Source organism: Ischnura elegans, chromosome 6 (assembly GCF_921293095.1).
Source record: "Ischnura elegans chromosome 6, ioIscEleg1.1, whole genome shotgun sequence".
In the NCBI taxonomy this organism is placed as follows: domain Eukaryota; kingdom Metazoa; phylum Arthropoda; class Insecta; order Odonata; family Coenagrionidae; genus Ischnura; species Ischnura elegans.
The window spans coordinates 112,102,413-112,115,663 of record NC_060251.1 but is presented as its reverse complement, the minus strand read 5'-3'; the positions used below and the strand labels follow the sequence as shown (position 1 = coordinate 112,115,663).

Here is a 13,251-nt window from a genome sequence, read left to right as displayed (position 1 = left end):
GGGAGGATCAAGGGGTCAGCGACGTGAGTGGGGGGAAGGACAACGCACTGATCCCTACTGTCTGTTGAAAAAAAAACAAATGACCCGAGTTCGAGAAGTTCTATCGTCCGTACGAAGCAACTAATTTCAATGCAGTAAAAACCATATCAGAGAATGACCATTCCTACGTCGTTTTAAATGACTATCTCCAGATAATTCACAGTGTTGCATTTACGCAAGTTTATTGAATCATATATCTTACACAAACGTGTATTTCAGGATTATACTTTCTTCGGTTTAATGACTTCTTTAAATAAGTATCTTTGGTTCTTTTTGAGTTGATTTCGCCGAAATTTCGTTTAAAAAATTCTGATTTTAATTCGAACTTTGCCTTTTCCGTAACCTTCCATTACTACGTATGTTTTAATGATGCTTAACGAAGATCTCCTGAGGATTCTTATCGCTGGCAATGTCATATGTTATTTTTAAATACCTATTCTTGTTGAAAAGTAAACTTCCACCGTTTCTGGTAGAAGTCTGACATACAAAACGATGGGGATTCTCAGCCAGACGCGGCTTTACTCAATGAAGGGAGCAGCTTTCCAACATCGTCTATAAAAACGAAATCCTAGTCTTCTTGAGCAAGTTAAGCTACATTTTAGACACAAGTAGTGCGTTGCCAAAGTAATAGGCGATTGGCATTTCGAATTCCATCAAGGGTATCTGCACGAATGTTAGTTTCAACACATTGTTGCTTAGAAAAAGTCAAAATGAAGAGCGCCCATGGGCAAACGGAACGGGATATTTAGTGGAAAAGTATGAAAATAATTATGAGCGGAAGTGATCGTTTGGCTGACGTTTTTGAACATGTAACATTTGAAGCTGGGATGTGGAATAATTATATCCTCACAATTTCATTTTTAGCTGCTATCAGGAAGCATGTTGTTTCTTCCTATACCTGAAACTGAAGTAACTGCTGTAAACAAGGCAAAGCTCTGAATACTACGAAACGATAGACCGAATTGATGATCAGCGACACGTTTTCGTGTTTTAGCGATCTAATACAGCAGGTATTTTAAACATCCCGTTATCAAGATAATGGGTTGGTTTAGTGACGAGTGTATTGGCTTGGAGTAGTATTCCGTGGGCCTGAGTTCATATCCCGGCGGTGGTAGGAATATGTTAGAGCTAGATCCCTGCTTGTGTGATATTTGGAGGACACTAAAAGCACATCACTTCGTCCATAGGAGGGGAACCTGAACTAAAGTCCCCTTGGCGCCTGTCGTTGAAAGTAGGCTAAAGCCGACGCCGGGTTTCTCTCCACCCTTCCTCAGGGTCAAAATAATCTGATCTGTCGGTCGCCTCCTCCAAATATATCATTACTGGTATAAGGTAGTAAACGGCAAAAGAACCCCAGAGGGGGTGGAGGGGCTATCACACACAGACACACAAGTGTCTAGACAGACAGAGACATCTAACGAGCGCCCGACCAGTTGGGCCGCAGCCGGGGCGCGGAGCATTAACCTTGGGTCAACATATGTGCACTAAGGAAGGGAGAAGGACGACGCGATGGCTAGGAGGACACGCGGGCGGTGATTGCGGGCGAAAGGTTTTCGGGGATTAAAATTCCTCCGCTGCGGAGGATTCCGGATGGAAAGGATCATCGACCCTTCACCCTTTTTCCACGACTCACCAGCGATTCCTTTTGTCACGCACGCATAAGCCGTTAGCGCAAATGGGAGATGAAATCAAACGCGAGTCGTCTAACTACCTTTTGATGACACAGGCGGCCGACCAAATCCTTGAACGAAAGGGGTGATGACATTTTCATGGATAAGATGATAGTGTACGAGGTAGAAAGATGCCATATTTTTACACGCTTTTTCTTAAATTAGTCCGCTTGTTTGTCCGTTTCATCGATGAAATCTAGCAATTGATTTAAAACCTTTTCCTCATTTCCGAATCGGCTTGAAATTTTGCGCATCAGCTAGCTTCTGATAAAATGCACTATTCAATAATCAGACATTTGAAATTATGCTGCATTATACTCTAATTAATTAACTAAATATCCAAATTGGAAATGCTTATAAATTTTCTGAATAGATCATGTTTGTTAAAAATTTTTGGTGGAAATTTTTTCAAATAGCTCTGCTTAAATCGATTACATAATTCATCACTAAAAAGTAGAGGATAAAATAAATAATAAACATTAAAAAACACGCTTTTTCAAAAACAATATATAATTCACAAAAAAGTTAAAAATGACTATTCATCAACAACGCAGAATAATGCCTGGATGATAGAAACCATAAATTAAGGTAGACATTTTGCCGAACGGATATCTATAGACATTCGATTTCCGTGCCCCTCGCTGGGTGCGCCCATGGTATATAGGTGCAGTTGAATTTCTTTTAAAAAGGAAGGAGAAGAAGGCTGGGTATGCTACTTACCGTATACGGTGAGCGTGGCTGGTTCGCTCATTCTCCGCCCCACGACACTCTCGGCGACGCAGGTGTAGTTGGCGGCGTCGCTGAGCCTCGCCTGCACCAGCAGCAAGTGTCCCTCGGACGAGACGATGAAGTTGGGGTCCTTGGAAGGGTCCACCACCACGCCCCCTCCTTTCCATTCGCCCTCAGCCGCCGTTCCATCCGACGGCGGCGCCTCCTGCGGCAGTGGGGGCGAGGCGGGCGGAGATAGCAACGGTGCGGAGGGCGAGGGAGCGTCGCGCAGCCAGAAGACTCGGGGGGCCGGGACCCCTGGTGGTGCCAAACAGCGCAGCTCCGCCTGTCCGCCCAACTTCACGGACTGCGAGTACGGCGGTGAGTCGAACTGCTTCTTCAGATCTGCGAAAGAAAGAAGAGAGAGAAAGACGAGGTTGTTAGATGAGAATGGACAGGACACTCTTAATTACATTTCTTTTATCAATTGACGATCACAGTGCAAAGGTAACCAAACTTGATTGATTACTGAGGCTACTCGGTTGAAATGTAATGCACTAAATGAAAGGAAGATGCAACTTGGACCGTGACAATGATGATAATGAGATTACTTGATGATGATGCTATCGATTACGCAGGATACTACACAGAGATGTATCATGTGATTAACATTAAATCATCAGGAGTATTAGAAGTTGACGTCGAAAGTTGAGAAGCAAGCACACTGGGAATAACTATATAAACACTGATGAATCAAATTTTTGCACGATCCTACTGACTGAGTTCTCAACTATGGATTATTTAACGCAATTTAATGTAATGAAGGGTTAGAAAATAACTACCAGAATTTTACACCATCCTTGAAGAATACTTGCTTAACAAGAGTAATGAAATGTAAAAAACTTAGTAATTCGACATAATTTAATACAATACGAAGTGGCACGTACCACGACGTTCAGTATTCAACTAGAGAGTACTATGATAGCAAGGAATTATCTTAGAGTACTACAATTATGTGGCATTACAAAGTATTTTACATTTCATTATGTTAAGTCAATTCAAGAAGTTGCGCGAGTAACTTACAAACTGATTGCTAAATCAAAACCTCAATTTCGCTGCCCTCAACGCACTTTTCATCCTTGGAACGTGCCTAGCAAAAGTGTAAAAGAAACGTTGATGAGGTGTTGAGTCTAGCGAATGAAATGGCGATGCGAAATTTGGCGAGAAAGGAGTGGCGCATCCCTCCGGGGAGAACAAAAAGAAGGAGAACGTACGTTGTGCGACAAGTTTCGAGAATGCACTCGCGGGGACAATTCGAAGCAGAACAATCAGCACCACGAGAAAAATCCTCCTTTTTTCCTCTCTCGAGCGCCTATTTCGTGATAGCATCTCAGGGCGAAGGACTCAACTTTCACCTCATCCGAGTTGGACCATCTCAATGCTCTCAGACTTTTAGGATCCAAGGCACGGGACAAGGACGAGAAGTAGTAGTAGTAGTGTTTGGATTTAGGGTGCGTCGACGGCAAGGTCATTTTGCACCACTACTGTGCTATTTAATTACAATTGTTATGTATAAAGTAATCTAATGCATCTGATGTCTTCGTTGAAAGTGTACATAATTAGACTTTATTAAAAATGTTTATTTCTCTGAGAAACCGAAATGTACAGATTAAGTTGGTAGGGTGGTCTCCTAAAAGGGTTTTTAGGTCTCCCCCTAGATTATTTCGCCTTCGCGCTTCGCGGTACTTAACACAATCTAGCATGATGTGTCTAATACTTAATGGACATTTACAATCCCCACATTGGGGAGGTTCCTTCTCTTCAGTAAAGAGATACGCATGGGTCAGGGGGCTGTGCCCTATCCTCAATCGTGTAAGTACTACTTCCTCTCTCCGATTACTACGAGCTGAGGAGGGCCACGCTGCTACCGTGTCCTTGATGCCACGGAGCTTGTTATTATTTAGAATCCTCCATGACTCCCTCCATTTTCCAAATACCACGTTTCTTAGAGATGCTCGTAAGTCCTCGTGGGGAACCAGCGTTGAGACTAGAACTTCGTTATTCAGAGCTTCCTTGGCCATAGCGTCTGCTATCTCATTCCCGGCTATCCCCTCATGTCCCGGTACCCACAGAAAATGGATATTCAAACCCTTTCTCGAAAGGGTCAGCAGGAGAGAGTGTATTTCTTGCACGATCGGGTGCACGGGTGAGAAGCCAGAGATGGCTTGTAGCGAGCTCCTGGAGTCAGTGCATATCACAAAGGAGCCGCCGTGGTCATCTAGGGCTTCTAGAGCTGTCCTTATGGCATAAAGCTCCGCCGTGTACACACTGCACATCGGGTGAAGCTTTGCTCTGATGTTCCCGTGGATAGGGGAGACCACTGCACATGCACAAGCAGAGTTATCTTTCGAACCGTCAGTGTAAACGGGGGTAAGGTTGGGGTGATTCCATCGGAACATGGCAAACAAACGCTGGTACTCCGAGGGAGTTGTGGAAGACTTCGGTCGAGATCGTGAAAGAATATTCACCACCGGAGTGGGAGTAATCCAAGGGGGGTGTTCCGAGAATGAAACAGGATACACTTCAGGTAGCGTGAATTCGCATCCGCGAATAAAATCGTTAAAACGAACGCTTACTGGTCTGGTTGCTTTAGTCCTTCGGTTAAAAACATTAATAAAACGGGGTTTAAAAAGTAAACTATAACATGGGTGACTCGTCATTGCTAAAATTTTGGAAACGTAGCTACAAAGAAGCCAGGTCCTTCGGTAGCATAGAGGAGGCTCGCCTGCGTCGGTATATATACTGGGAATCGGGCTGGTCCTAAACGCCCCAGTGCATAGTCGCAGACCTGCGTTGTGCACTGAATTAAGTGCTTTCAAATACGTCTCGCGTGCGGACGCATACACGAATGAGCCGTAGTCTAATTTCGACCGCACCAGTGTGCGGTAAAGTAAAATTAAGGTGGTGCGGTCTGCTCCCCAAGATGCGTGGCTTAAAAACTTTAAAATGTTTAAAGACTTCAAACAGTTTACCTTGACAGAATTAATGTGCTCCTTCCAGTTGAGTTTGTGGTCGAGGGTCATCCCCAGAAAACGGACTGATTCCACAAATGGGAGGTTTCTACCACCTAGGTGTAACGTGGGATTTACATGGACGCCCCGAGTGCGAGAAAAGTGAACGCACTTTGTTTTCTCCAAAGAGAAAAGGAAGCCGTTATTTTGGGTCCATTTGTGAAGTTTATTGATGGTGAGTTGCGCCATACGCGATGCATTCACGACCCTAGATGATCTGCAGAAAATCGCGAGATCATCCACAAACAGTGACCCTAACACTGGCTCCTTGATGCAGTGAGCTATGTCGTTGATCGCAATAGCGAACAACGTCACGCTCAGAACCGAGCCTTGGGGAACTCCGTTGTCAAGAGGGTAAAAATTTGACAACAACTGTCCCGTCCTTACTTTAAAAACACGGTTGGTTAAAAAATTTTGTATAAAAATGGGCAAACAGCCTCTAAAACCCCACTCGCGTAATACGCGTAGAATCTTACGTCGCCAGACCCGGTCGTAAGCCTTCTCTAAGTCGAAAAATACACCGACTACGTGTTGGCGGAGAAGGAAGGCTTCTTGGATGAAATTTTCAATTCTGACCAAGTGGTCCATTGTGGAACGGTTCCGTCTGAATCCGCATTGTATCCTAGAGAGGAGTTTTCGACGCTCCAGCCACCAAATGAGACGTCGATTTACCATTCGCTCCATTAACTTGCACAGGCAGCTGGTGAGAGAAATCGGCCGGTAAGAATTCGGGTCAGCTCGGTCTTTTCCATGTTTTGGGATGGGGACAATGACGGACTCCCGCCAGGACGAAGGAAAATCCCCATTGGCCCAGAGCTGATTAAAAGTTTCAAGGATTTCCAGCAACGCCGATTCCGATAGATTTCGGAGGAAGGCATTGTGGATCTCGTCGGGTCCTGGGGACGTGTCGTGGGAGTCTTGAATGGCAGATTTCAGCTCCCAAATGGTAAATGGCATATTGTAGTCTGCCGTTGTTTTAGGCTCCATAAAGGATATAGGGACGTTCTCGAGCCTTTTCTTGAGGATCGCAAAAGAAGGGTCATAGCATTCGTCGCTGCTCACTTTGGCGAGTAATTGGGCGAATACGTTCCCTATCGCAGCTGGAGAAGTGATAACCTTTCCTTCGACTTCTAGGAAGGATATACCTAGATGCTGGCTGCTACCCGATATGCTCCTCACCTTACGCCATACCTGTGCAAGTGGAGTCCTGTGGTTGACACCGGAGACAAAATTCATCCAAGAAATCCTCTTTGCGTCCTTTATTACCTGACGCGCTTTCGCTCTTAGTCGCCGAAAAGCGGAGAGATTATTTGCTGTAGGATACTTGTTGAAAATTCGGAGAGCTTTCTTACGTTTTTTAATGGCTTCTGCGCAGGTTTCATTCCACCATGGCACCGCATTTCTTGGAAGGATGCTTCGAGATCGTGGTATGCTAATTTCGGCGGCTTGAATGATGCTGGATGTCAAAAGATTTACGTTTGTTACACAGTCGTTGTTTTTATCCCACACGTAGTTAAAATTTGAGTTAAAAAGATGCCAATCAGCTTTCCGGACAATCCAACAGCCTGGTCTAATAAAATCGGGGTTTATATTTTGCTCCCTTTTGATTAAAAGGGGAAAGTGATCGCTCCCACTAAGATCCTTATGCACAGAGAGTTTGAGTTTATTGACCAAACTAGTCGATAAAATACTCAAGTCAATGGAGGAAGAATCGCCGCTATAAGAGTTAAAACGGGTTTTCTCGCCGTTATTGAGTAAAAAAAGGTTAAAATCACTAATAAAACTTGATAAAATACGTCCCCTGCGGTTGCACTGTTCCGGGGTGCTTCCCCATAGACGATCGTGAGCATTAAAATCTCCGAGTAAAATAAAAGGCTGAGGTAGCTGGTGAACAAGGGATTCTAGATTAAAACGGGTGACGGGTGCACCCTCCTGCAGGTAAACGTTGCACACCGTTATCGCCTCGGGAGCGTGCACCGTCACCGCTACCGCTTGGAACGGTGTGTTAAGATTTATTCGGGAGGTGTAAAGAGCCTCCCGGACAAAAACCGAAACTCCACCATGGGCTCGTTGGCCACTAGTATCGTCCAGTCTAAAAGTGTTAAAATGTTTTAAATATCCCTTGTCTGTATCTTTAAAACGCGTTTCCTGCAAACATATACAGAAAGGGTTAAAATCATTTATTAAAACAGCCAGCTCCTCCTTATGCCGATAAAATCCATTACAATTCCATTGTAATATAAAATTCATAAAAAGGGTTTAAAAAGGGTAAAAGATAAATAAAAACAGAAAAAAAGGATGTCAATATTGAAACTTGGAGCAGCATTAGCCCGGAAGTCTGTGGAATCATCGCTTTAAGCGACTTTTCCTTCCCTTATTCCTGACTTTTTCGATCTCTGTGTCCGAAATACAGAGATCTTCGTCTATGTCCTCCTGCATCGGTTCCATACCTTTGCCGGAGGGACCAGGAGAGGGAGTTTTCTCTCGCTGGTCAGGTTTTCTGGTGGTTTTCTTTGTTGTATTTTTGGGAGACACTACGGAGGAGTTAGGGGTGTTTTTTTTAGTATTGCTATTGTTACTCGCATTTGTTTTTTTTAATAAATCTATCTGCTTTTCAGGTTCCGTCTGTGTAGAAATGGTGCACTTCTTAACTGGAGCAGAGGCGATTGCGGCAAAGGAACGCGAGAAAGAGGGGGCACTAAGGGCTTTGAACTTTTTCCTTGCCTCCAGGTAAGATATTTTTTCCATAGTTTTTATTTCCATAATCTTCCGTTCCTCTTTCATTTTCGGGCAATCGCGAGAGTAAGCCGCGTGGGTACCCTCGCAATTCACGCAGCAGGCCGCTTCCGCACATTTGTCCCCATCGTGCTTGTCCTTGCCGCAGCGCGGGCAGGTGGCCTTGCCCTCACATCGCGGTGCGATGTGGCCGAATTTTTGGCATTGGAAGCAGCGCATCGGTTGAGGGAAGAATGGTCGCACAGTTACAGATTCGTATCCTAAGAAGACTTTAACGGGCAGTTTGTCTAGAGCGAACGTGAGAATTACTGACGTGGTATTTATCACTTCACCGTTTCGCTTCGTAGTCAGTCTGCGGCAGTCGATGACGCCCTGGGGGGCCATCTCTCTCTTGATCTCTTCTGGTTCCACGTAAAGAAGGTCGTAGTGACTTATTACTCCCTTAGAGGTATTTAGAGTGCGGTGGATCTCGACTTTAACTGGGATGTCGTGTAATTTTTCAGTTTTAAGCAATTTTTCAGCTTGGATGTTGTTCGCAGTCTCTATTAGTAGGGTACCATCTCTTAGTTTTTTCACCGAATTTGGCTCTCCAGTAATTATCGATTGCATAGCTTTTTTTATGAAAAAGGGAGACACCTTTTTCAGAGTGTCACCTTCTTTGGCGCATTTCATAGACAAAAAACGCTTCGAGCTTTCAAAAGACTTTTCTCCTCCGCCCGTGTCCGGGCGGGATCTTTTTGGTGGAGGAAGAGTAATCGTCTCCATGAAAGTAAGAACATAATTCATCCCCTGGGCTCCCCACCCACCACGGAGCCACACATTCGGGACGCCACACCGAGATCCGGTGTGGTCGCCAGGGCTACCCAAGGGATATAGGAACCTTTGATAGGGGGTCTCTTTTGGGTTAGAACCTCCAGCGCGGGGGCCCTCCGAACCCACGCACCTTCGGCCGCCCTACGGAGACCCCCATATCTCCAGCACTAACCCGTCCTGGCGTACGCTCGGAAGGAGCCGCCAAGCTCCCCAGCCGCCAGGAGCCGATTGACCGAGCTGGGCTCTTCTCGGCCGCCCGTTTTTCGGGGAATCCAGGGCCGAAGTGGGGTATTGAACTCCGGCCCATACCGGGTTTCCGACGCCCAGCTGGGAGCCGGAGAACTCACCCACCAGGATCCCCTTCTCCCCCTTGTACGGGTCTCCACGCACGGCAAACACGTGGGTGAATCTGGACGCCAGATGTATCGGCTACTCAGCACAGCAGAGTCACATGCTGTCTGGACGCTATCCTAGCGTGCGAAGGGTTTTTTGACGAGGTTGTCTCCCCGGTGGGCTCGGGTCCGTGGGGGCGCGGCTCCCCAAAGGAAGAGATTACTCTCTTCCCCCCGTGCGGGGGACAAGGACGAGAATTTCACGTGACCCAGAGCTATCGAAACTAGTTTTTTCCACAGTTATCAAGAATTATGCGGAACTCAAATTCTTCTTGCAGTGTATTGGATGGATGAGGCAGATACTTTGTGGAGATCCATTATGAGATATAAAGTGAAACACTTTGCACTTTCCACATACGAATTTATTAAACTACAGTCGACATGTTTCGCTGCACTGCAGCATTATCGAGACTAAACCAAGAAATTAACCATACCAATACATATGTATACAAAAATGCATACTCGCAAACATTTGAGAAATTGGGGGTGGAAGGTGGGGTGGAAAGGAGGGTTGGGAAATTTTAAACTGACCGTTGGTATAGGGTGAGGTAGGGGAGGGGGGGATGGTGACTATTTTCAGGTGCTCGGGCGTTTTTTATTGCAGTGGTTTTGATATATTCAAATGTTTGAGTACTCAGATCAGGAGTTGTAAAAATATTGAAGTATGTTATCATTGAACAAGGTGCCATAATATATCCAATAGCATCAGGCTAAACATGATGGAACACATGATGATACCTTATATCGAAAACGGTCACATCAATAAATAACTGTGGAACCACTGCCACGACCTTTTCTTCATCGAGGTGTCATAAGATACGTAAGCAATCTCAAGATGCATATTAGTGTATTTGCTACTGAATATTAGTTTGAATTGTATTTTTGTGAATGTATTATTATTACTATTAATCCAATTTTTATGGGGTTATTCTTCAATTGTTTTTTTTTCTGCTTTAACACTTTTTAACAAATTTTTAAGGTATTTATATACTGTTTCAATCGACGTGAGATTCTATAAAAGGTTCATTATATCCGCACATAAACTATTATTATACTTTCAAATTCAACAAAGCCTCTTTGCCCACTAAATACTTTTACGTGCCAAGGGTGTAACTTCTATGACACCAAACAGATACCACGTAAAAATAAACATATACCCGGCAACAATAATAAACAAGGGAATGTATCGAAGGTAGCAATAAAAACTAAGACCAATGAACTGCACCGATTGGTTTCAAACCATACTCATAAGGGAAAAATATTGAAAATTGTATTCAGGCTCCATTATAATTACACAGTCAAAATTGTAATTCACTGCAATTACAAATCACTCTTTGAAAAATTAATCATTGGGATAACAATTACTTTTAATTTTGCTCCTGTACATGTTGCAATCCTCGTCAATATTTTCTTAAACAGGGAGTATTTACAGCATTGCAGTGTTTTTACGCATTTTGATTATTCTTTATTCCAATAGTAAGAAATAATAATTTAAATATTTTATTAAGTGATTTAGCCATATAAATATTCTACTAAAAATTTCCACCTTTGGACGAGGCCCACGTAGCTGAAACTGTCTTTCAATCGGCGCGTGTGGAACAAAAACTATCCATTTTGAAAGCTAAACTGTAAAGATTATTCCGCGAGCTTTGGAGTAGATGACAAGTACGAATTAATTTTTTCACATCTTCTCTCTTTTGTTTTCCTAGTCTAATGTTTGTCCTGGCCTCTCCTCTTTCAGATCAAACTTGACGGAATAAGCAGCCTTTGATGTCACTTTTCCTCGGATCCATAATGCTGGTGCATGGAAAAAGAATTTCAGAATGAAAGGTATAAAAGATAGAAAGCAGTTTTATTTTCCGACGAGAATTCACAGAAATTCAGTTTCGCAAGGGAATCCGAAGCGAATCAAACAAACTTCTGAGCTTGAGAAGAGCCGTAGGAGACGAAAATTTGAATATGTGAAAGCGTGACGGGTCCTCCCGTACGCACTTCGGCTCGCCTCGGGATATGGGCAAATGAGATGCAGCCGTATGCAAATTTTACGGTGGCGATGAATACGGAAGTCACGAATAAATAAAATCCATTGATTTCACTTTTGCACTCGCTTCATCACAGAGGCGATAAAATTATCATTTTTATGTTTAAAAAAATCAGAAACGGAGCATTAATAATGGAATTAATTTACTACGATGCAATAAATCTGCTGATAATACGGCGTCTGAACCTGGAGTGACTCATCAGCCGAAAAATTGGCCAAGGATGTCCCACGATAAGGCATATTGAAAAGACAAGGAAAATCAATTTAGCCTTTTAATACCAAAGAACACTTGGATGATCAAAATAAATGTTTTAGAGGGTAAGTTGAAGCAACACACGTCTGATAATAAATTATCATTTGTAAAAATTCATTTGTTTTGGGTCATAAAAACTGTGCAGAGGAATTACTAACTGTTCGATGAAAATACTACGGATTCCTTAATACACCTTCACAGAATTGGTGATGATTCACCCACCAAATAGGCATTAAAAAAGCCAAGAGTATACTATTATACAGCACGTCATCCACTTATTACCATAACTCCATAACTTCAGTCGCAACCATTAGAAAATGCAATCCAAAAATAGCGAGAGAAAGCGGGGACTGTGGAGATGATTATTCACGTTATATTCGTCGAAGGGAATTCTATCATTCATCCGCCAGCGCCAACTCAATTGATGCCAAGATTTATAAAGGAACCACTGCACTGACAAATCGAATCAGGAAATTCGCGCAACTGTTAATAAGACTGTTAAACTGGGGAAAATTGATGACGGCATAGACGATGTTACTAACGGAAAAGTAATTTCCCATTGCAAATACCATTCCATCCATTATTTTTAAATAAATTAGACATTTTTCATTGCACTGCAGCACTTCATCTCTTAAAATGTACGTCAGATAAATGTTGACCCTTAGTGTTAGCATACTGAGTGGAATTGCAGTTAAATTACTTCTCTGCTACAATGGTTTCCAAATAGTTATTGCCGCCACAGCAACTTTCAATAGATTACGAAACTTTTTATGGTAACATGTTGCAAACGTGGGCAAACTGAAAATTTTGAGACGAGACGAACAATCGCATTTCTTATTCGCACAGCATTAACGTGCTCAGGACGATTTCAACGATTTTATTGTGATTTTCAAAAAACAGAAACACATCAAAAGTCCAATCCCATTTCTCTATTCTTTAATTACTTACCCACCATTCATTGCGGACTACTTTGTGAGCCGCCTGAGTGAGAATTTTATGCATTTGATAATGATTCAATAGTTAAAATTCGTATAAGAACATTAAATAATTGTGGAATATTATCGCTTATTTCTTTCACCACGTTGAAATACCACGAAACGATTCACGTGAAGCTCAGACCTGGTGATTTTAAGCAATATCTTTGGTATCTCTGTGCTAAGTCACCTTTAGCTAAAAATGATAATGCGTAAAATTAAGTTTTAAACGTGACTAGGCACTAGTAATTAAGCATATATCTCAGAATGTTTTTTAAATGTCAATTCAAATGACTTATTTTGATATTATAAAGATTGGAACTCATTCACACGAAATTTCGTTGAAATCTGACATAGCGCGGTGATAATTTTTCCAAATATTTATTAAATTAAAATGGACTTTGTAAATGCAATAGTTATGCTATAATTAAGGCAACCTCCATTTCTGCTCCTAAGTATGCTATCATTTAGATAGCCAACACGAGTAACTTGGAACAAAGTGTTTTTTCGTACATACTCTGTTGCATCATTTTTAGGATATAATTGATATCGCG

At 42.8% G+C, this 13,251-nt stretch overlaps 1 protein-coding gene across 2 annotated transcripts in view; it reads right to left on the bottom strand.

The window, feature by feature from the left end:
- LOC124161507 (netrin receptor UNC5B) overlaps nucleotides 1-13,251 on the bottom strand; it is a 794,019-nt gene that overhangs the window by 84,377 nt on the left and 696,391 nt on the right. For both annotated transcript variants that reach the window (XM_046537844.1, XM_046537846.1), the window contains exon 6: nucleotides 2,430-2,822. In XM_046537844.1, coding sequence (XP_046393800.1) covers nucleotides 2,430-2,822 — 393 coding nt within the window. The remainder of the gene's footprint in view (nucleotides 1-2,429; nucleotides 2,823-13,251) is intronic.